This window comes from Thamnophis elegans, chromosome 7 (assembly GCF_009769535.1).
Source record: "Thamnophis elegans isolate rThaEle1 chromosome 7, rThaEle1.pri, whole genome shotgun sequence".
Taxonomy (NCBI): Eukaryota; Metazoa; Chordata; class Lepidosauria; order Squamata; family Colubridae; genus Thamnophis; species Thamnophis elegans.
The window spans coordinates 64,825,962-64,849,090 of record NC_045547.1 but is presented as its reverse complement, the minus strand read 5'-3'; the positions used below and the strand labels follow the sequence as shown (position 1 = coordinate 64,849,090).

The 23,129-nt window shown below is 35.5% G+C and overlaps 1 protein-coding gene across 1 annotated transcript; it reads right to left on the bottom strand.

The window, feature by feature from the left end:
• Window positions 1-1,281: 1,281 nt before the first annotated feature.
• On the bottom strand, window positions 1,282-20,511 carry MLC1 (modulator of VRAC current 1). Its single transcript, XM_032221916.1, has 13 exons — window positions 20,428-20,511; window positions 16,246-16,384; window positions 15,289-15,472; window positions 12,681-12,770; window positions 10,960-11,013; window positions 10,767-10,868; window positions 8,973-9,074; window positions 7,244-7,315; window positions 7,041-7,157; window positions 5,668-5,724; window positions 4,383-4,505; window positions 2,842-3,009; window positions 1,282-1,551 (listed from the first exon to the last, which is right to left on the bottom strand). The coding sequence occupies exons 3-13, from the start codon at window positions 15,466-15,468 to the stop codon at window positions 1,477-1,479; spliced, it is 1,140 nt and encodes a 379-aa protein (XP_032077807.1). The 5' UTR covers window positions 15,469-15,472; window positions 16,246-16,384; window positions 20,428-20,511; the 3' UTR covers window positions 1,282-1,476.
• Between the last annotated feature and the right edge of the window lie 2,618 nt (window positions 20,512-23,129).

The following is a 23,129-nucleotide window of genomic DNA, read 5'->3' as shown; positions in this document are numbered from 1 at the left end:
CAATGATTTGAAAGTAGAATATAAAAATGGCCACCTTTGCCAATTGACACTGCTTATCTTCTAAGGTCTTATCGCACATTCTTTATTACTGGAGTTATGAATGAATGGGACCCGGAATTACATTTTTTTAACAGTGACTTCTAAGCCATGATATAACTGGGCCATAAATTTGGTTGATATACTCCCTTATCGCTTTCTTGGACATAATCCATTTTTTAAATATTCTTGAACTCTTTTCTGTTCAATTGCTTTTTAATTATAATTTAATGACACTAATTTCATATTCTCTTCTTCTGTTGTACATAATTATCTTTAAGCATAAGCTCCCATCAGAAAAATCTAAAGCCTAAGAGTGAAACTGAAATGATTTTATTTATTAAAACATTTATTTACAGTATTACTTTAAATACATTACTGTAATACATTGTTCAAATTACTCAGGAAGGTCAGATATTTTCCAACTATCAACAATAGCTTTTTTGCCACATTTGTAACAACTGATTTCCATACTAAGTACCATTTACTAAACTATTATAAGAGCAAAATCATATCAAAAATAGGATTTGGTACAAAAATTGATAATTAAGATGAAAAATTCTGAACACTGAAACTGTTTCAGGTTTTTTTTAAAAAAAACATATAAAGTTGTGTAATATAAAATAGGCTGGGAAAGAAGAAGCCTGTTACTACTTTAGAAACCATAAAAAGGAAATGATTCATCTAAAAATATCCAAGTAGTAGATTGAACACAAAAGTAAATCAAAAACATGCATCTCTATTTACTCATCAGACTAAGCTGCAATCAATAACCACATGATTTCTGGATTTCTGCCTAACCAAACATGACTATTCATTTTCTTCCTTTAATAGATTGCACTATGTCAAAACCACACTATGATTTTGTATAATCTATGAATGCAAGGTTATGTGTGACATTTATCAGAAATTGTGAAACTTCTGCTATTTTAGTTAAAGCAACATCAATCCAATGACTAGAACTGACTTGCAACAAAGATTTTTATTTTATCCAAAAGTAAAAACAAGTTTAATTTTTTAAAAAATATATCAGCAAAAGATTAAAGGTAAAATGTATTTGTTACAAACTTGCATAAATTTTATATCAATCAAATACCAGCAATTGTATTAGTTTCTTGAAATAACAAAACTAATTCATAGTTACTTGCGTTAACTGTTCATATAGTCAAAATATTTAATTAACAATGGTACTGTTTAAAATCACAGTTTGTAAATAAAGTTATTGAAATTAAGATGAGCCAAAATCAAATACATATACTGTTAGAACTTTTAAAAGATGTTATTGTTTATTGATAATATTCTGCTGCAAGAATTGTTTTCAAGCCATTCTGGGCAATGGAGTTGCTATGAAATTAATTGCTTTGTATCTAATAACACTGCTCTTGTAAACAAAGATTAATTAGCCCTAAAATCTCCCTGGTTCAGGTTCCCTAGTGCAGATTACTGAGCCATCTGCACTACAACAGCTTTCCAAGCTTTCTCTTTGTCAAAATCCTTCATGCTGTTATTGGAGACCTAAAACAAAAAAAAGATGTCAAGGAATGGAACAGAGAACAAGGTGCAGTAGAATCTATAATAATAATGGATCATGATTTGGTGAATTAGATAAATTGATTACACATTTCCTTTATTATAAATACAATAATTTTGCAAGAGAATTTAAACCTTTTCTACTATTTTCCTGAACAAACTTTCTACTTGCTCTAATTTTGAAGCACAATGTCAGCTTTTCTCCTGAGGCAAATTAAGGCAAATTAATGCCGATTCAATTTATAAAATAGCATTTAAAGAATGTTTTAAAATCCTTTGCTATGTACTGCTTCAAGCCTTCTGCTACATTAAAAAGATACAGAAGAAATCTAAGCAAAAGTTTGACTTATATTGTTTGATTCATAAATACATGTGGCAATAAGTGCTCAGATATATTTCTTTAGCTAAGATGCATGTAGTGCCATTAGATAGAATTGTATATAACTTTTTAAGATATTCTTATCCATAAAAAATCCATATATACCAATAAAATGGCTTACATATTTTTTACTTATACATTTAGTACAGTTTCCCTGAAAATAAGCCCTCCCCCGATAATATTGCAACACAACAGCAGCCATGAGGTGATCACGCTTGCTGCCTCCTGCACCTCAAAAATAATAAGACATCCCCAAAAATAAGGCCAAGCGCTTATTTTGGGGGGCATCAAAAGAAAATAAGACCCTGTCTTATTTTCGGAGAAACATGGTATGTATGATATTTGGCAAACATAAATTAAGCAAGAAAAGTATTTCTGAATCAAATGATTTAAAATTGAACAATATCAGAAAAACAAACAAAGTATAGTAGGGAGTATAGTAGTTTTTAATCTCTTTGTGCCATGGACCACTTTATGAGCTTGGTAGAACCTATGAATCCTTTCTCAGAAAAAAGTATTTAAATGCGTAAAATAATTGTGAAAATGACGTTCATGGACCCCTTAAAATCAACCCATGGCCTTCAAGGGATTTAATGACTTAATGACTGAAAGAGAGAGACAACAATATTAAGGGATGAACATGACCAAGTTCACAGCAATATTGGGGGAGGGGAGATGCTGTTTTAAGTAAACTAAAATTTGAGCTTGATCTATGAAACAGATGAAGTAAACTTTACTTCTGCTAGATAAAGACACATGCATGTAAAAAAGAATGGTAGATGTAAAATATTCTGCACATTTTAATAACCAATTATGACAAGCTCTACATGGATACCAATATTCAACAATTTTGAGAGGAATAAGATTTAAATTATCAACAATATTACATTGCTCACCTCTGTTGTTTTGTATTCTTGTTTGTTTGTTAGTGGCTCTGCCCATAAAGAATTATGAATTTTCATTTTTGCTTTAAAATTTACACAGAGTATGACTGTCCCAGTTGTCAGAAAAGCTTGAACTAACAGCATCAGCATTAGAAGCAAGAGTAGCACATCATAAGACTGCTAAAAGTAACAGATATAAAAAACAAGTTTTAATTATCTTAAACATGATGTACTATTCTATCTCAAAATGTTACTTTTGCCAGAGGCATTTTGGTTGATTGATTGGTCAGTGACTTTGAGTCAATATTGATTCTTAGTGACTGTCTGGACTAGTCTTTGCAGGGGTTTTTTATTATATTTTTGTCTGCTTTCTAAGGTTGAGAGAGAGTGACTGGCACAAGGTCTTCCAGCTGGCTTTGTGCTTAAGGCAGCTCTAAAATGTCTCCTAGTTTTTAGCCTGAAACTTTAACCCCTACATCAAACTGGCTCTAGATGGCTGTATTAGGCTCTAGTAGTTCTATACATGAAAACTGAGATTCAAAGATCATTCATTTTTCAAGTTACACAATTAAAATTTTTCATGTTTAATGGCTAATTTGACATCTTTTGTTATCATTTCTTAGCAGGAGTTTTACTATGAAACACAAGCACTCATCAATATTTACATAAACGCACACACATGTTGTTACATGTTAAATTGAACATTTACATTGTCCTTTAGTTTGTCTTTGTAAACAAAAGAAGAGTTTCTGTCCTGTAGAAAATAAAGGTAGTAGCTTATCTTTATTTGCTTTCAGAATTCAGAATTATGCAACACAGTGTTATAGTACATTTAATCCAAGAAAGACAAATTAAAAAGACAAAGAGTAAATTTGTTCTTTTTAACAGGGTCACTAATCCTGGATAATTAAGCTTTGGTGCAGGCAACACCCTTCCCTTTTTTTTTACCTGAACAATTATAGGTTTCATATACTAACATATTTTAAAATTATGAATACTCCCTAACTTATTTCTTATGTCTAAAACATTTACATTGGACATCTGTGGTTAGAAATACTAGCACATGCTACCACAACTGGCAAGAAGAAACTTGTGAGTGATTGAAATTCTTTCCTGAAATGAATATCTTTGGCAGTATGCAAATTTGCGAGCTAATATTTTCCCTGTTGATACGTAAATTGATTTCAATCAACTGATAAAATCAATAAATTGCACATTCACTAGTCTTGACTTGGTCTCCATCAGTTTCTCTAAAATTCTGCATTAACTGGTAGACCTGCAGCCAACTATTTTCTGGTTAATTTAAATAAGTTTTCAACTTTCATTTTTTATTTTTATATCCCTTTAGCTCTTAGCTCACATTTTGTAATCTCCAAAATTCTTGTGATACACCATTTATGTGAAATGCTACTTATGTTCCAAAATGCTCTAAAACCCAATTTGTTTTAATAAATTATCTAACTTCTTTCATTAGAAATCAGAATATTATTACCTATACACAATATTCAAACAGGTTTATTGTGCATTAATAGCTGAAAAAATATAAAACATACTTGAACTGTTGGTGGATAATTTTTAATCATGTCCACAATGCGCATTATACTGAAAGACAAGTATCCTGAAGCTGTGAATAACAAGGGTGATGTAATACTGCTTATGGCAATAAGAACTTCCACCTAAATTAAAGATAAAATTGTGAAATATACAGTTGCAAAGAAGAAATATCCATCAATGTGTACCTTTTTATATATCATCAGAAGAATTATAATATGATTTTTATTTAAACAAAGGTTTTAACTAAGCCATATTCATAGAGAAATGATCAATGAATATTAAAAATCAACAGATGATTTTTTCATGTATTATATTAAAATGTATATTCAAAGCTACTAAATATCCCAAGAAAAAGTAGCTGAAAACAGAAGTCAGGACAGCAATCATTCAGTGGATGACAAGGAAGTACAGTAATATACATTGTGACTGGACTAGAACTTTACTTAGCTTGCAAGTTTGTACATATCTGGGCATGCAATGGATGCTGTTTTGCATATGCTATTAAATTATTTAAGATGTCCCATTTTTAATATGTCAATGATGTCAGAGTAAGGTTGGAGGAGGAGGAATAAAACAAGCCAAACTATCATTTAGGGCAGCCCAATCAAAATCCCATTCTTTCTGTAAGTGTATCTACATTGCATACATATTCAAAGGAGCAGGGCTTCAATCAGGCTGTTGCAATTGCAAGTTTGATTTCTTTTTTTTTACAATTTCCTGCTAGCCTTTATGATAACAAAAATTACAAAAGAAGAGGTGCTTAACTAATAAGGTAACAATGGAGCCATACAAAAGAACAGATTGAAAATAAAAATAATGAAATTTGAAATTGTACATTGAATAAGAAACAACTGAAGCAAGTATTAAGATTTTAAATAGTTACAATAAATGGAGACTGAAATGTTTGAAGATGAAAAGATATGAAACCATTTTGTCCCACTAATCATATTTGGACAAACATATTGTTTAATTATATAAAATCCTGCTCAGCCACTTTTTTCAGCAATTCTTGTGAGATCACTTTCCATTAATGGCTTATGAAATAAATTTAAAACATAACTTTTTGCTCAATGAAAAGGAAGATCTCAAACAGTTCAGCAATACCTTTATTGGACCAATATGCATCTTACGGAATCTCCTAAATAAAAGTGTTTCCCGGTTGGACATTTTATGGAAACAGAAAATACATTTGGGATAAAAAAGCCACAAGACTAATAGTTTTTGGTTTAAAGGATTTAGAGGCTGTCATGTGTTATCATTTAATTATTTTAACAATGTACTCACCAAGCATTTGCTTGGATATTCAGCAGTAACATGACTTGCAATAGCACTGGGAAAGCACTAAGAAAAGAAATAAATATGAGACCATGTTCAGAGTATAAGAATCCTTAAAAGTTATATTTCAAGAGAATGACAGATCCTTTTGTGATTTACATCCACAACTTTGTTTTTTGTACCCAAACAGCTCAGGGAAAAAATATCATGCCTAGTTGGAACTTTTCTACTTTGACCTGGGATAAACTAAGAATGAATCTGTATTATATATAAAGACTGAAGACACTTCCAACAATAGACTGATCTCTATGCAAATGAAGCATAATCCATTCTTAAAATCTTAAATTTCAATTGACTGCAGGTAGCTCTCAACTTATGACAGTTCATTTGATGGATTGGAATCACGATGGCCTTGGAAAGAGTGACTGCACCCCCACCCCTATGGTCATGTGGTTGCAATCGGGGTGCCTGATAACCTGTTCCAGCGTACAACCAGTTGCCAAGTGCCCCATGATCATGTGATCATATTTGAAGTCTTCTCTGCTGGTTTTTCCCCCAGAAGTCAAGGTGGAAGTCAGCAGGGAAGGTTGCAACTTGCTGCCATTTGCTGAGAGGACTCCCTCTCATCTCTGGAGGCTAGCTAATAGAGCTGCCTACTGAAGGGAGCCAAATTCCTTTGACAGGATACAGAAACAACCTCCATTCCTACATCTGCCAAACGAGTTCCCTTCCACATGTGCAGGAGAGCTCAACTCCTTTGGTGAGATACAGAAACAGAACTCAGATATTAAAGATCTGCACTGCATTTTCTGCATCTCACCAAAGGAGCTCCCTTTCATGCATTAATGAAGAAAGGGAAGCTGAACTTCTTCGGCAGACAGCTCTTTAAGCCAGCCCCCAGAGACAGAGGGAACCAAAATCCAAGCATGGCATGGCAAGGCAGTAAGATAAAGAATGTGGGGTGCCTCAGGCAGGTGGGGGAGGCCTTGAAAGGCCCAGTGCAGGCCACACATGACATTGCTCAAAAGCTGAAAATCCTGCTTCAATTTCTGCAGGCAAGATTTTCAGTTCCTGAGCCAAGCTTCCCAGAGTCTCTCCCCACTGCCTGAAGAACCCCACTTACTTGGGACAAGAGTTTCAAGTAAATTGAAAATAGATGGAAACTACCTACAAAGAATAAGGATCCCTTTTTATTACTTTGTTGGACACTGGGATACAACCATGTCCTCCAATTCTATTTGTAGAGATAAGTTATTGGAAAATATTAGGGTAGTTTATAGATAGTATAAAAGTATACTTAGCATATGATAGTAACTGTTCATTGTTAATAAAAGTTTGTAATGAAAATAAAAATAAGCTATATTCAATTGAATGTTACTTACAGCAACTAAGATCCAAAAAAAAGTGACCGAAAGGTATGGGCCAGAAATTAGCACATCCATATGCAAGGCAATTATTCCTCCAAATACTGCAGAAATTCCAATAATTACTTCTACAACCTTAAAAAAAATATATATGATTGGAATTTGATTATAGTAAGAAAGTCCTAGAAGATTCCTTGAGAACGATAATACAATTTCCTTACCGAATAGGATTTTAGGATCCGTATTGGGAAGTTGACATTATTCAATGTGCTAGTAGTATCATAAATAATTGTCTAAAAGGAAAAAGATGATCAAAATAAGAAAGCAACAATATCAAACATAAACATACTACTGAAGCTATTGACAGAGAATTATAATGTTAAAATTTTATCAGGTGGTATGTATATATTTTAAAAAGAGAAGTCAAAATCATGACATTGTGCATATTCATGTTTTGTGGCAAATATGAACACGATCTATTTTTCATCAACATCATCAATACATTAATAAAAATTGCACATACAGTCTTCAGAAGGCTCCGAGGAATGTTCATATCAGAACTGTTATGTTTTTTATGAAATGCCTACTAATGGAAAATATTCCAAATATCAATATAGCCGTTTCTTTAAGGTTAGATGCCTATTCAGAATTTGAAATCACAATCTTGAAAAAAAAATGTGGGACAAAATTAAACACAAAACTGGATGTCAGAAATGCACCAGACTAAGAAACTGTTGCAGTACATTGTTCCAAAAAACTGTTTTACAAAACCTAGAGGAACACAATGGAGTTGGCTTTTATAACTGTATATAACTTTGTCCCCCCATCATCTGACAGCATCTATCCCAAATCATTGCACAGCAGAAGAAGCTGTTTCATAGCTACCTAATACTTTCCAATTGGCAGCCATTCCAGAAAGCTGAACTATTCTTCTCCGTTGAACACCAATAAGAATGCTTTTTCTTTACAAAAGATGTCTGACTGTCTTTCCCTGCCTTCTCCCTTCTCTTCCTCTACCTGTTTTAAAATTGTAAATCTCAAGTAGCTATTGTTATAATAAAGATTGCAATAAGCCATCTTAAGAACCCATTTGGCTGAAGCAAGAATGTTTTAATGCAAATATGTACTTTAGGTATTACAAGCTATTGTATATAACATTCATAAACATGTTAGCAGATTCGGTTAAAAAATGCATACTGGTACATTTTTCAAGAGATATCTTAATGCTTTGGCTTGAAGCTTTACATTTTTGCCTTATAGAATAAGTGCCCTGCCTCATGTAAGGCACCTCTGAATTCACTCTTGATTGGTTAAGTAAAATATATGATTAAAAAATGTAACTCTGTTCTACTGCAGAATTTTGAGCAAAATAGAGATCATAAACCCCTTATAATATTTTCAGAATGCACTAAGTTATGTATTTATATATGCTACCATAACTACAGATGTTGCTAGTATTGTATTATGTGAGGTTTGAGATAACAAACAAATACGTTCACAACAAAATGATTAAGATGGGATGTTTCTTGTATGCTTGGAGACTTAATATTTAAGAAACATGAATTTTTTCAAAAGAAAGAAGCAAGTTTCGGATCTTAAGCTCAGCCACATAGTTCTATACAAAATATAATGCACATAAAAATACAGAAATTAGAGAAAATGGGTAATACATTTCTATAAGTTCTATTTTAAAGACAGTGTGACTCAAAGAACAAGTTCCAATAGCATAGAGAGAACAGTATATCGACTATTTTTTAATTAATCGGAAATATTTTCTCCAAATCACTATGTACAAATAAAGAAATAATTCTGATTTGAAAAAGGAGGTATACAATATATGTTGAAATAAGGCAAAGTTGCCTCAGGCTAGATAGGCAGCATGCGAAATACATACACACACACACACACACACACACACACACACACACACAGAGTAAAAGTCAGCCTTACTCTTTTTTTCCTGCAGCATTCCTCATTAGATCTAGCAGATATTATTACAGTAGTTGCCATGAAAACCTCTAGCAGAATCAGTAGAATCAGGTTGAAATTTATCTGTCGATAAAATGTTTCAAATAATTTATATTAACATAAGTGTATTAATAAAATTATTGTTGTATATGTTTTACCATAATGAAGGAGTCCAGCTGTTTTCAAAAGCATTATGCTATCTATGTTTATTTACTTATACATTGCTCCAGTTACTGACTATTTTGAGGGGCATACATATTCATCAGCTATCATTCAGGTTAAAATAATAACAAAATTACAATTTAAAAAAAATCAAAGTATATCTACAAATGTGATCACCAGTAATATCAATTACATTACCCAAATATTCCAAAGGCGGGGGAGGTGGGGTGGATTTCAATATCTCAGTCCCCAAGGAATAGCCAGGTTTCAATGTTTTTCCTAAAAACCATTTGGATGCCAGAATTTGGATTTCTGGAGAATGGATCAGACAGATATTGTGCTGTCTACTAGGGTTTTTTTTAATTTTTTAAAAATAGGATAAAAATATGTATCTTTCTTGAATCTTTAGAGAGAAAGCAATAGAGGAGTGTATGGCTTAGGGATTCCATGAAGCCATCTATCTCCTCAGGGACATAAGCACTGCTAATAAAGGAGGTTTTTTATACCTCCCCAGAGTTCTGTGCATCTAGTGCAGGGATGTCAAACTCAATTCATTGAGGGCCGAATCAGGGTTGCGTTTGACCTCTGGGAGTGGTGGGGAGGGGAGGTGGCCAGGGAGCATGGCCAGCTCGATGTCACTCATTGAGGCTGTTTTCATCTGCGATGGCCTCCTGCAGCCCTCTGCCAGTGAAAATGGAGCTCCCAAGCTCATTTTCACTGGCAGAGGACTGCAGAAGGCTGTCACAGACAAAAACACAGCCCGGGAAGCTTGCACATTTTCCTCTCGAGCTCCGTTTTCACTGGCAGAGGCATCGTGAGCCACTCCTTTGCTGTTTCCAGGGCAATCTAAGCATCCTGTAGGCCACAGACCTTGAGTTTGACCCCCCTGATCTAGTGCATCCCACATGGCCAAAGTGAAAGTCCAAAAATTTTCAGAATTTTAATTGAAGAGAGGTAAGATGATGGCACATGGCCATTTGAGAAGAATCCATAAACTGTAGGGTTGGATATTAAACTAAATACATTGTTTTAAATGACTCCTGGCAGTTTCAAACCTAATGAACAGAGAGTTCATTAAGAATGTCCCAAGGACTCAAGTCTACTTTTGGCTTTTGTTGGACAAGTTGATTTAAAATAGACTCTGAGAACTGGCAGAGGAGAAAAGGGGAGGGGGTCTTAATATCAACCCATAATTTGCAAAATTATCAGCAAAACCGCTAATGAGCCTGAACACACATAATGTTATGAACCATCTTTCCACACTGGCTCTCAGATACAAATAATAATTTACTACGTAGTAAAACAACCCTAGCCCATTAAATCATCTGCAAGCAAAATAATAGAAGTTTATACTTGGCAAAGAAATCAGATATTGAGCAGAAAGTCCTGGTTAGAAAATAAGTTAGTCATGCGTCAATATAATTGAAATGTGTATGAAAAATTGCATATGAGTATTCCAGCTTCAACTAATTTTAATGAAACATACAAGTGCATGCAACAATAATTATATTCTATCTAGCCTTTGGTTAATTATCACAAAATGCACAGCAAATCTTTGGATATAACGCTTGATTGATTTGTTCAAATGTTCCATATTTGTTGTTTGCAACTCACGTTTATTGCTGTAGGCGTTAAGACAAGCTTGCATCCAAACCAAACTAAACATGTTGTTGTAATCGCAAATGTTGAAACAAACAGAAACTGAAAATCAGGTATCTGTAAAAATGGTAAAAACATTATATTTCTTATTTAATCAAAATAATACATAAGTAATAGGTTACTCAACTTTCTAAACTTAAAAACTTACCACATTAGCTTTGTTTCTGGCTATGGCAAAACTCACTGCTGCTGAGGGAATACACTAGGTCAAAAACATTAAGAAAACAACTTAAGAAATAATATATTTTTCATGTTAGTGTGATACTTAATATTAGAAAAATCAAGTTCTATTCCAACTACTGAAATCTTGTATCACTCATTTAAGTTGGGTGGAAACAATAATGAAATAAGATACCATTTTTAAAAATTATGCAAGGTTCTTTTAACAAAAAGTTTCGAATCAAAGATATAATTTAGATGTTCTTGTGGATTTTTACACCTTAATAATAAAGACAACCTCTGTGTGTGTGTGTGTGTGTGTGTGTGTGTGTGTGCGCGCGTGCGTGTGCACGCACATGTGTGTATGTGTGCGCACATATGTATGCATTTACTCATGTTTCCCCAAAAATAAGCACTAGGGCTTATTTTCAGGGGGTGTTATTTTTTTCCCATGTACACTTCTGTTTGCTCATGGTGGGACAGGTGGCTGAGTGACATGTTGGTGCCACAGCCACGAGGTGGGGAGGTGGAGCTGCCCCATGCGCCCTGCAGCATCTTACCTCAGGGCCTTTGCAGCCAGGCCATCCATGCCCTGACACCTGCCTTGAGGCCACAGCACCATCACACTACTCAGCCTCCTGCTCTGTTGCAGCTGTGAGCAAACAGAAGTAGTGGGCCAGCAACCAAGTGGGCTCCTGCTGCACATAGCTTCTCCTGCTGCTGCTGGGAGACAATTATCAGGGAGTGGATGACTGGGCTACGGTGGCCCTGAGTTAAGCCGCTGCCAGGCTCATGGGGCAACTCCACCCCCTTTGCCTTCCCTCATGGCTGCAGCACTGTGAGCAACAGATGGAATGGGCAGGCAGGCAGCTGCACAAGCTATTAAGTAGGGCTTATTTGTGGGCTAGGGCTTATATTAGGCATGCACATAAAAACATGCTAGGTCTTATTTTCTGGATAGATCTTATTTTAGGGGAAATAGAGTTATATATGTTAGTTATCTGGGCTTCAAGAATCCATGTAATGATAGCAAGAAAATTTTTAAAAATCAATTTTACTTCAATGTAAAAGTTGTAGTTCTTATAAGTATCCTATAAAAGGAACGCAGAAGGGGCCTGTTCTTAATATGTATATAATTCACATCCTAGAGTGAATGGTTCCTGGGCTACAGCAAAAATTTAAAAACCTTTCTTCTCAGTTCAAAAATATCTGAAGATAATGTTTCATACACATTAAATTCTCATTCAACAAAATATATTCATGACAATAGCCCACTGTACAACTAGAACAAACACCAGCTCTACCAGCTTTAATTTCTTGTAGAACCAGAGAACATTTATATGAATTGAGATAAAAAAGTCTGATTTTTTTCTGAAATTACTAATAATAGCATTTCATTGAAGGATTTATTTCAATTAAAATGCATATATAAAATAATTTATTTTTTTATTGTGAATGACTCTATATCTGCTTGGGTGAAAAATGTATTTACTTGGCAAAAAAAATCCAGTAATTTTATGGTAAACAATTTATAGATGATCAATAACTAGGAAGCTAAAGAAGATATACATACATAGGTTGCCATTATAATTTTCAGCAGAGACAACTGGAGATACAGTAAATGTGTAAACTTTAATTAACATTAAGTAATTAAATTGCAATTATAATTCACATTTCCACGGAGCCACAGCAATGCTGCAGAATGCTTACTGAACCTGCTGCACAGCGCAAATAATCCATTTCAGATGGAAAAACATTCCCCAAATAAAGAGAAAATCCAGATGTAACAAGAACACAAGTCTGAAATATAAAAATATGACAAGCAATATATTGATATAGTTATAGAACTAAACAACTATGTAAATTTGAGAATTATTATCTAAAATATCTGGCAGCAATATAAACGTATTCATAGTTCACTAAGAAAGAATACATATGAAGAAATACACTGAGAATGTCCCAAAGATATTTTTCAAAAGGCAACTGGATTTCTTGTTTTTTTCCTTGAAAACATTTCAGTTCTCCTCCAAGAACTTCACTCTTCAGTTCTTCAGAACTTCAGTTCTTCAGTTCTTGAAGAAATGTCTTAGATGAGAAGTGAAACATTTCAAGAAAAAAAAACCCAAGAAAATCCAGTTGCCTTTTGAGAAGCATCTTTGGGACAACTATGACTTTGATGATTGAGAATCTCCTTAGACATTTACACTGAGAATGTGATGCAGATTCACAAAAGCAGTAATATTTCTCCTCTCTACATAGCATTTTAACTATGCAACTCCTGTTAATATGCAGGCAGTAAGCTGATATTTCTGTAATTATGTTTCCCTTATGTAATATGAAAATTCAGCAACTGTTTAATTTAGTTAGTTGATTGCAGTAACAGTATGAATATATATACATAAATGAATTCTTGGCAGACACATGCAACAACCATATATGCATAGCTTGCCTACATTTTCTGATTCTCCATTGCAAAATATTTTGAAGCCATTCTTATTATAAACTACTTAAGAGAAAATCTTCAAGAGCCACAGTGATGCTACTGCAATATTGCAAGTAATATCATTTAGTCTATAACAATAATGGAATGGAATTTCCAATGCCAAGATCACTGTAACTAAATATATTAATATATAATTTATATTAGAATTGTTAAGTTACTAAACATTTCTAAGAAATAGGAAGTAATGGGGCTGAGGAGATGATTCATCTTCATTCCTACAATATCTACTACATCTACCTGACACAGAGGGCGGCCAACCAATAGGCTGTATCAGATCTTCCAGTATTCTACTGCAGTCCACCAGCACTCCAAATTCACTTCACTGATATTTGAAACCTAAATCTCTCAAAATGAGGCTGCAATTTTTCACACCCTTCCTCTGCTTTCCTCTGTTTTCCCCACAAATTTAGTTGTAGTTGTCATCATCACCAACATGTTCTGTTCTCCCAAGATCCAGATGGCCCACACTCTGTTTTTGTTTAGCAGAGCCATGAAGATCCTGGAGCAAGGAAAAATGAGACCTTTCACTTCATTCTTCTTGCTATCTTTTATCTTTGATTTTTAATTGATTTTAATCTAATTTATTTGTTTGAATGTTGTGAGCTGCCCAGAATCATTGACAGTTGAATAGTGTACAAATTTAATTGATCACCATGATCATCATCATCAGTTTAAGTGTGGAAATGGAAGTAGGCATGGAAATAGTTCCCATTCCTATTTTTAAATCTCTACCACCCAAATCTGAAATCATTCACATAAAAAAGAATGTGGGGGCTTTGGGGTAAGTTAAAAGGGGGAATATTGTCTTCCATTCCCATTTCTGAGACTGGGAGTACTCATCTTCCATTTCTACTTATATCTTTAAAAACAAGCAAAAAAAAGCAGTAAGAAAAAAAACATTCCTGTTCCTTCTGAAAATGTCACTGATCACTGAATGCAGCACCCTAGAAGCTCAACCTCTCAAACAATCCCACACTTACCATAAAATATCATCACAATATTCAAAAATCATTGAATGTAGGAAGCAAGAGAGTCTCATCTATATTAAAGAAAACTCTTATCTTTATCTATCTAAAAATAAGAGTTCCTTATTACTGACATGGGTTCTGCTCTAGCCTAATATTCAGACATAACAAAAACACAAATAACTTGAGATTTACTTTTAACATACAGATGCTATTCTCCTTGAAACCACACACCAAAAGTAATCCATCAGCATGGATGGATGTCTATTATTATTAGTCAATGAAAGGTGCAGCCACAGGTAGTAGAAATGGCCACCCATTTTCTTGAAAAAACACTGAGAATGAATACTGTGATTAGAACTTGATAAACTAATTGCATTTGTGTTGCAGAATTCTTTTTATGTTTATTTTAATATGTCATCATGGAGATACTTCATAGGCAGCACTGACCTCTGATAAAATTGCACTCTATAACATAAACCTTTTCCAAATTGCATTGACATGCTGAAAGCAATTTTGTGCCTATTACTTTCTTTGAAGGCAATGCCACATGAGAGAATACAAAAAGGGTGTAACAACTGCTAAAAGGAAGCTCTATATTCAAACATTCTTTTCTCTTTTTGATGCTTTTTTTCCCTTTTAGACAACTGGCAATGAACTTTCTGCTTTTACCAGGAGTTGCAATGATCCTTTCTACAGACTATTTGAAATTACTATAAGTGAAGGACTGCACGTAGCCCTAATCTGCCTATAACTGAGTTAAATAGATGACAATATAATAATGTTTGCTTTCCATGTACATGAAAGTAGTAACCAGCTAAAGTAGATCTGAACAATTTCTTGTACTTACCCCCATCAGCAATGAATAAATCCATGTTTTATAAAAGAAACAAGGATGAAATTTTTTGGAGAGCTGTAGATTGCTAGATTTAATATCTGGAACATAACTTCCATTTTGTTGTTTTCCACGTTCCAAAGTTGGCATTCTATCATAACTAAATTCTTCCCTGTAAGATTCTTCCTTTTTCATAATGCTTTAAAGACAAAATATCCATTTTCATTTATTTTCCAAGCTATGCCTTGACTTGACAGAAATGTGTATTTTTTAAAAATAAGGTAAAATAAAGATCTAATAATAATAATGACAAAGACCCCTGCTTCTTTTAGTATCTTCAGTTTTATTATGTGATATTACTAATTCTTAATATACATATTACTGCACACATTTCATTGCATAGAAATGAAGATATTAACCTCTCAGTCCAGATTTATTTCATAGATGGCAAAATTTAGCCCTATTTAAGTGTTAAGATTTAAGTTACACATCAATTTGTTTTGGCCTAAGGATAAACTATTTAATAATTTATTTCTAATTTTAATTGACTATCCTGATAAAGTATTTCACAGTTTTCTATTATAACTTACAAAATATTACACTATGAAACTAGAAAGTGGTCTCTATCAGTTTATGTAAATTGGAATATATCTTATTAATTAGATTTGAGTAAATTTCAATGTATGTGCACAATTTCTTAATAAACATTAATTTTACCATGAACTGAATAACTGTTCATTTATATACTGTTTCTTAAATTTTATTTGCTTATGAAAACCAGCAAGTACTAGAAAAATGGCAAAAGATCTTTACTGAACCTGACATTTCAGTTGTAATTATTGCGTGACAAAAAACTTTCTTCTATACAACTAATCAAAGGTATCCAGTTAAATTATTACATTACTTACAGCACAGACTGATTACTATAACTTATCTATGCATATATCAGCCCAGCAAAAAAGCCATACATACCTTAAACTGAGAAGTTTAATAGTCAACTTTGAACAGTTTGGTGAGTAGAGCTGTCTGGAGACTTTGTTATAGTCTCACTGTGTAATGATTCATGCACCCTTTGAAAAATTTTCTCCTCCACTTTGGCTTTGAACAGGATCTATTCATACAAGAACAAAAGCACAGCAAAAAAAAACTCAGGCAAGGGAACATAAAAATGCCAACAGAATGTTAATGAAGAGTAGATACTACAAAACTACTACACCATATTTTCACAAGGTTTTTCCATCATAGTTCTCAAGAACTTCAAGATAAAGTTCCATGCTGCTGAAAATTAAAGCATATAATATACAACATAACATATATCATACAGCATGATTGTTTAATCATATTTATGTTATGATACTGAGAAATTATAATTTCAAACATAACACATTACTGTGTCTAATAGACTTACTTTGAAAAACACATATAGGATTGTGTTGTCCTAGGCCTAGGTCATACCTGCAAAATTATTCCATTTTTCCCCACAATACAAACAGCATTGTAAAAAGAGGATCAGAAGAAAAAAGGAGTCAGAAACTTAAACATGGACAGTGGTTGTATGTCAGAAACTCAAACATGCCCACTTGAAAGTATTATTAATTCCAAATGTCTTTTAACTTTCATTAAAATGAAAGGTTAAAAACAAGGTTTGAAAATACAAACAATATTATTATTCAATATTTCCATTTAGTCCTTTACATAAAAACTGCACATTATTATATGAAATGCACATTTCTATATATGTCGAGTTTTGTAGAGAGAAATTTAGAATAAAGATAAATATATATTCTCTCATAGAATATTAGAATACTTTTGTTTTATATAATCTTTAACTCTCTACTTGTTAAATTAAATACTATTAAGAATGCCATCTTCTCTTAAGCAACTGGCACACTGTTTACTGGAATGATGACATTTTGTACTGCCTTAACATTCCTTGAAACTAAAAAACAACTCCAGCATAGAAGTCTGAAAAGCGATATTTCTGTCTATGCTAATTTTAAGAGAGAAAGTATTTTGAGACACTATTTTTTCTTGGCAAAAAGGAAATAGATGGCACAATTATAATACCTAGCTTTTATCTGTATGCAATTGGTCTCATGTAATGAATGTACTATCCAACCTATATCAGACTTATATATACACCCAGGTTATATGCATACATCAGATCTGGTGCAAATCTTCAAATGGCCATTAGATAGCAGCCCACATAAACTAGCTCTAACTCATTTGTTTTGTCAATATAGCCATTAAAAAGCCATTTCACTTATTGTAGTGTCCTTTGCACACACTTCTCCACTGTGCATAAAGTCCTGCTCCCAAACATGGGTTCAAACATAGTTAGTAATAGGGGTATCTACAAAGCAAGGTTTTTTAAAAATCCTCAAAATGGTCATTTGACTAAATCTCTGCTTGTTTTTATCTGTGGCACCACAGACACAAGAACCAAGCAAAGCTTAGATTCCAGCATCATGGCTACTTTTTTGACTCATAGACATCTCTGGTTTGCGTGAAGTTAGGGCAATTATTTTCAGCAAATGAACTTTGCAGCCAAGATGTTTTGAGACCAGGTTAAGGATAGTTTCATAAATGAGGGATGCTCAATCATGAACCCTCTTCATTAGAAGGCAAACAGATAGATTTGCTCATTAACAGTCGCTCAAGTCATCCAGGAGTGGTTTTTTTCCACTTCAGTATATCTTTGATTTTTTTTTTTCTTTTGTTCTCCTGGGGAGAAACGTGCATTTCCCAAGAAATCTCAACTGTAGCCATTCTCTATTTTCCATTTTCCAAGAATGCCTCTGTAGTTTATATGGGGAGGCGAGGAAATGTTGAAAACATAAGCTACAGTTGAATTTGGTGCTTTGTATGCATAAAACAGAAAACATGTATTGTTTTGAACTTGAAACAAACAGTCACATTCCAGCAGTTCTGTCAAACTGTTTCTGGCTGGCCACAGTTCAGCTGAAACTAAACCTAGAGATGTTGGGTTGTGCTGGATTTCAGCCAAAACCAAATTTGGAGGATTCCAGAGATTCTACAATAGAAGGCTGGCAAGGGTACCTTAATCTTTCTGCTGTATAATTGTGTGCTGGCTGCCCTCCATTTCTACAGTGCTTTCCTCTTCCTTTATGTCTATGGAAACTGCTGTTGATGCCCTACAATGGTGTATCTCACCAGCTAGTCTGCCTCCCAACCTTCCTAACTCTTGACTTTCTTTCCTCCCATCAGCCATAACTGATATTTTTGATACTTGCAGTCAGCATTTCCACAAACACTCCCTATGTTTTTCTCATTTGTTCCTCTGCCCCTACTAAATCACTTCATCCCTAAAGGTACATTTCCATTCATTTTTTGGAAAAAAACCCAATCATTTCATTCTGCATATGGACAGAAACATCAGAAATTTATATTTTGGTTTGTGAATAGAACGTTCTGCACATTCCCAGATCTGGGCTGGGCTTTGCAGTCAACTTTTTTTTTCTCTTTCCTTTCTTCCTTCCTATTAAAAGTCAGATGGAGTAAGGAATTGAGCAAACAGCACAGAAAATATTCATAACCTTGTTGGGGATGCAAGTGTTCAGTTACAATATGGATTATTTGGTATAATTTTATCAAGTTCCGTGCTCTGTCAATCACGATTTAGGCATATAGCAATGATAGAAATAACTGATCAACCTCATCCGGTTTTGCAAAGCTAAATAGGATCAATTGTGTTTAATACTTGCAGGAAATTACCATGCCTAAAAACTAGAATAGACAAGCATCCTGGAAAAGGGCAAGACTAACCATCTTCATTGTGTCGTCACCAAAGCTACATAATTTCCTTGTAAGAGGTGCATGCCAATGCCTCAATAACAAAGCAAAACAGCCCTCTTGACTTTTTTGACCCCCCACAATCCCTATATGCTTGTATCATGAGGGTTTTTTTTTGCCACATGATTCTTGATAACTCCATCAACTGAGGCGAATGCAAGGTAAAAATGTGATCCTAGTAACCTATTGAAATTTACCAGTGCTGCCTTTAAATTTTTTTAAAGAAAATTGCAGACTTTTAAATATAAAAGATGTGTATCTTGTGTAAGAGACACCTTATACATATGAAATACATACTATACACAGAAAGAGAGAGCTTTCCCATTAAAATGCATCCATCTTCATTGTGTGTAAATATGTGTGTAAACATAAAAGATGTGTATCTTGTGTAAGACACACCTTATATACATATGAAATGCATACTATACACACACACACATATTGCTTTCCCATTAAAGTGCATCTGTCTTCAATGTGTGTGTAAATATATGTGAGTAAATATAAAAGATGTTTATCTTGTGTAAGACACACCTTATATAAATATGAAATACATACTATACACACACATATTGCTTTCCCATTAAAGTGCATCTGTCTTCAATGTGTGTGTAAATATATGTATGTGTGTAAATATAAAAGATGTGTATCTTGTGTAAGATACTTTATACATATTAAATACAGAGAGAGAGAGAGAGACAGAGAGAGAGAGAGAGAAAGAGAGAGAGAGAGAGAGAGAGCTTTCCCATACGGTTAGGAATTATGGGGGCCATAGTGCATACTATACACACACACACATATTGCTTTCCCATTAAAGTGCATCTGTCTTCAATGTGTGTGTAAATATATGTATGTGAGTAAATATAAAAGATGTTTATCTTGTGTAAGACACACCTTATATACATATGAAATACATACTATACACACACACATATTGCTTTCCCATTAAAGTGCATCTGTCTTCAATGTGTGTGTAAATATATGTATGTGTGTAAATATAAAAGATGTGTATCTTGTGTAAGATACTTTATACATATTAAATACACAGAGAGAGAGGGAGGGAGGGAGAGGGAGGGGGAGGGGGAGGGAGGGAGAGGGAGAGAGAGAGAGAGAGAGAGAGAGAGAGAGAGAGGGCTTTCCCATACGGTTAGGAATTATGGGGGCCGTAGTCCCACCGTCGGAAAGTTCTCCGGGGTGGAATCAGCCGACCCGGGGCACCACTTGGAAGACAGGTTCGGCCTGGGGACGCCGAGAGAGACACCGATGACTTGGGGAACGCTCCGAACGGATTAGGGTGCAAGACCGCTGAGGACAAAGTGGGGGGGGGGAACTCATCATACCCACCTGTCACGAGAGACGAGACGGGAAGGGGAGCGGGATTTAAATTAGGAAAAGGCAAAGGAGGACCCCCTTTTTCTTCCCTTCCCGGCCCTGCAACCCGTTACACATCCCTCTCCTCATGAACGGCACTACAGCTGCCTTTCATCGCGCGCGCATGCGTACCAGCGGAAAAAGCTCCCTTCCAGGCTGGGCGGACCTTGACCGGACAGCCGGCGCGCGGCGGAGAAAAGGAGTTGGGAGGCACGTGGCGTCGTTCGCAGGGTTTTAGTGCGCCTGGAGGAGGCCTTGCTGGGTGTGTCTGGAGGCTTGGGGTGAAATGATCCAGCTTTTGTCCAAGGGCTTTTCGTTTTTCTGGCGGAACGCCGAGCAGGAGGTCGAAGAGGCATCTCAGTCGGCCCGAGGTAGAAGAACGGAGGTCACTTGGTGTTTTTCCCCCCCTTGGACTAATAATAATTGCTTGGATGGTTTTTAAAAAAAGGGCAGTGAGAACAAATTCGTATCACGCTTTTCTGTGCTAAAACTTAGGAAAAATAAGAGCTTGATAGGCGAACTGTTAGGCCTACAGGAATTCAACTGAATAGATTAATAGATTTTATATTATTTATTATTTTTAATAATTTTATTACTATATTAAGTTAATAGATTTGCTATGGCCACCACTCCCGAAGACTGGGTGGCTTGGAAAATCCCACCCACCGCCCAAATGCAATTAAACACTTTTTTTTTTCATTTGGTTGTGCAAGAGATTTTGGTTTTCCCAGTAGACCAGTGGGTCTCAACCTTCCTATTATCCCGACCCTTTAATACAGTTTCTCATGTTGTGGTGACCCCCCAATCATAAAATTATTTTATGTTTTCTGTATTTTTTCAAAAATATGTGCTTTCTGATGGTCTTAGGAGAGCCTGTGAAAGGGTGGTTTGACCCCCAAAGAGGTCCCTATCCACAGGTTGAGAACCACTGGGTTAGATGGTGTATTAATTGGTTGCATTTATAACATTTCAGAGTTCAAGGTGGCATATAGGATAGCAATAGCACTTATACTTATATACCACTTCATAGTGCTTTTACAGCCCCCTCTAAGCGGTTTACAGAGTCAGGCTATTGCCCCCAATAATCTGGGTCCTCATTTTACCCACCTGGGAAAGCTGAGTCAACCTTGAGCCGGTGAGATTTGAACTGCAGCTAGCAGTCAGCTGAAATACTGCAGTGCTGCACTCTAACCACTGTGCCACTGCTTTTTTGATGGTCTGCCCCCAAATGTTATCTCCACAACAACTCTTAAGGGCTAACCCGCATGGTCTGAAAATGATTTTGCCCCAAATAATGGATTTGCGGTGTTGTGAAGATTACAGTTCGGTTTTCCCAGTTAACCTAATGCAACACCAACCGCATTGGATTGCTTTCTGATCAAGACTGGGGACTCTTTGGCTCTTTACAAAATATGGTGTTTTCTGTCCAGCGTAATATGAAGATCAAAGAGTCATTACCCTTCTTTATATTTATGCCTATTCCCCAAAGTTATAGCTGTCGCAGCACCCCTTGGTCACATGATCAGAATTGGGTGCTTGATAACCTGCCTGTGTTTATGACCTCAGGGTGCTTCCCCACCTGCCCATCTCTGTTATTTTGACTGTTCTGCACAGTGGCATGTGGCAGTAGCATCAGTGGCAGTAGGGCTGAAGTAGAGGCTGAGGCCCTTCAACAGTTTCCGTCAGCCACCTCCACCAGAGTTTCTATTTCAGTTTCTAGTACCACTACAGCCACTAAGGAGTGCTACCTCAAACCCTGCAGCCAGCCACCGCAGCGGAAAGTTCTTTGTGCTTCGCTGGCTGTACCACACTCAGCTGGCCATAACTGGCTTCCTCCCACTGCTGATGAGGCATACTCAGCCCGGCCCTATGCAAAACAGCTGCTTGCTGCACTAAGCCTTTTTCCCCGAGACTTCAAACACCATTCTGCAAATTGTACATGTCCTCATAGTTTGGAAAACGGCACACATGATTTGGAGAAGAATATGCCTGGCTAGTTGTGGCATGTGGTTTCAGGCTCAGAAGAGGCACCAGCAATGCTGCTGGCTGAAATAGAGGCCTTGCAGCAATGAGGGCCAGCTGAGATTGCTGAAAGCACCAGGCCTGTACTTCAGCCCTGGTACTGCCACCATCACCACAACCAAGGAGTGCCATTGTGCGGGGCATAAGGGCAGAGAAGGGGTGGGGATCTGCAAGTAGAGGGAGTTCAAGAAGAAGCAGCCCCCTGCCTTACTGAGACTCGGGCCTCAGAGGGACCAAGCCAAAGTGCTATTCCAGAGGCTGTGACAGAAAGAGCATGCTTCCTTGATCCCACAAGATGGCAATATTTAATTGGGGGCATCTAGAGCATATCCACTCTGCTGTAATGTACTGAGGGCCAGAAACAATTGGAAACAAATATTCTCTCAGGTATACTGCCCTTAGGCCACACAAGGCTTCATGATATTAATACATTTCATAGTGGATTTGATTTAAATACAGTTGATTTAAATCACTAGTAAAAAGCCTTGATTTAAATCATCTGTCCCACAACAGCAGCTCCTCTGACCAGCTGTTGACTCACCCAGTCCCAATATTGCAGAATAAACAGCCTCATCTTACATAACTAATCTCCATTTCAGGCTGAATAAACTAAATTATTAATGTATCTTAAATCGAAAATTATCTTTAGATGG

Bases quoted from the DNA above. Each gene is read 5' to 3' on its own strand.
- MLC1 (XM_032221916.1), bottom strand. From the start codon at position 15,468: ATGAAAAAGGAAGAATCTTACAGGGAAGAATTTAGTTATGATAGAATG. The intron at 7,158-7,243 runs GTAAGGAAATTG...ATTTTTTTTAAG, and splicing joins GGATCCTAAAATCCTATTCG to GTTGTAGAAGTAATTATTGG. The intron at 4,506-5,667 runs GTGAGTACATTG...TCTTTAATTTAG, and splicing joins AATATCCAAGCAAATGCTTG to GTGGAAGTTCTTATTGCCAT.